General features: G+C 38.7%; 1 gene segment (V, D, J or C); it reads right to left on the bottom strand.

The window, feature by feature from the left end:
- Nucleotides 1-222: 222 nt before the first annotated feature.
- LOC128013767 (immunoglobulin kappa variable 4-1-like) lies at nt 223-769 on the bottom strand. The segment is given in 2 exon segments: nt 223-586; nt 691-769. Coding segments are annotated over 2 exon segments (387 nt in total).
- Nucleotides 770-1,009: the final 240 nt, after the last annotated feature.

The raw sequence follows: 1,009 nt of genomic DNA, 5'->3' as shown, positions 1-1,009 counted from the left end.
CTGTCATTGTTCCAGACATTTAGTCCTCAAGCAGACAAGACTAGAGCAGATGGATCTGATATTCAAATGTTAATTTAGGTAAACAAAGACAGTTAATTTTAATATCCGTATGCCATAATCTCTGGAAATGTGTTACTTGAAGTCATTGTGTTGTTTGTGATCCTCTCATCAGCAGCTGCAGTGTCTCTCAGCTGTATCAGTGCAGTCACTGTGACTCTGACTGACGGAGGTTTTTGTACGACTCTTTATCACTGTGTGAACACATAGCCACTAGGACAGTGAAAACTCTGACAGTAATAATCTCCTGTATCTTCAGACTGGACTCCACTGATGGTCAGAGTGAAATCACTGCCCGATCCACTGCCACTGAATCTAGATGGAGTATTTGACTCTCTTTGGTTTGAATAACGAGACAAGAGTTTAGGAATTTCTCCAGGTTTCTGCTGATACCAGGCCATACAAGTATATGAACCTGGACAGCCATCATACACTGCTCTGTTTGTTTTACAGTTTATAGTGACTGATTCACCAATCTGAACTGTTTTAACAGAAGGAGTCTGAGTCACAGTCACCTGTCCACTGAAACCTAAAAACATTGTTAGAGTTAGAGAGAGCAGGGTCTGTGTGTAACATTCACTCTTGATAATAATATTATACAATTTGAATTTAATATTTTAATAAAAACATTACCTTGTATACACATACAGAGAGTCCAGATGAGGATGATGATGTTGTTCATTGTTGTTGTTGTGTCTTGTGTGATGATGAAGATTGTTCTGTTCTGCTCTCAGTCATGAAGTGTTAAACTCACAGCTCTATAAACACTCTCATGCAAAGTGTCTCTGTATGTAAATGCTCTTCGTACACGGAACAGACCGCTGTCAGTCTCAGACCGCGGATTAATTTCTTTATGGCGTGTTCATGTTCTACAAAACATTTGAAGCTTTATAGTTTTTTCAACTACTTACACACAAAATCTTTACAATTTCTGAAAGCTGACACTCACCAA

This window comes from Carassius gibelio, chromosome B25 (genome assembly GCF_023724105.1).
Source record: "Carassius gibelio isolate Cgi1373 ecotype wild population from Czech Republic chromosome B25, carGib1.2-hapl.c, whole genome shotgun sequence".
Taxonomy (NCBI): domain Eukaryota; kingdom Metazoa; phylum Chordata; class Actinopteri; order Cypriniformes; family Cyprinidae; genus Carassius; species Carassius gibelio.
This window is presented reverse-complemented; position numbering and strand designations above follow the sequence as displayed.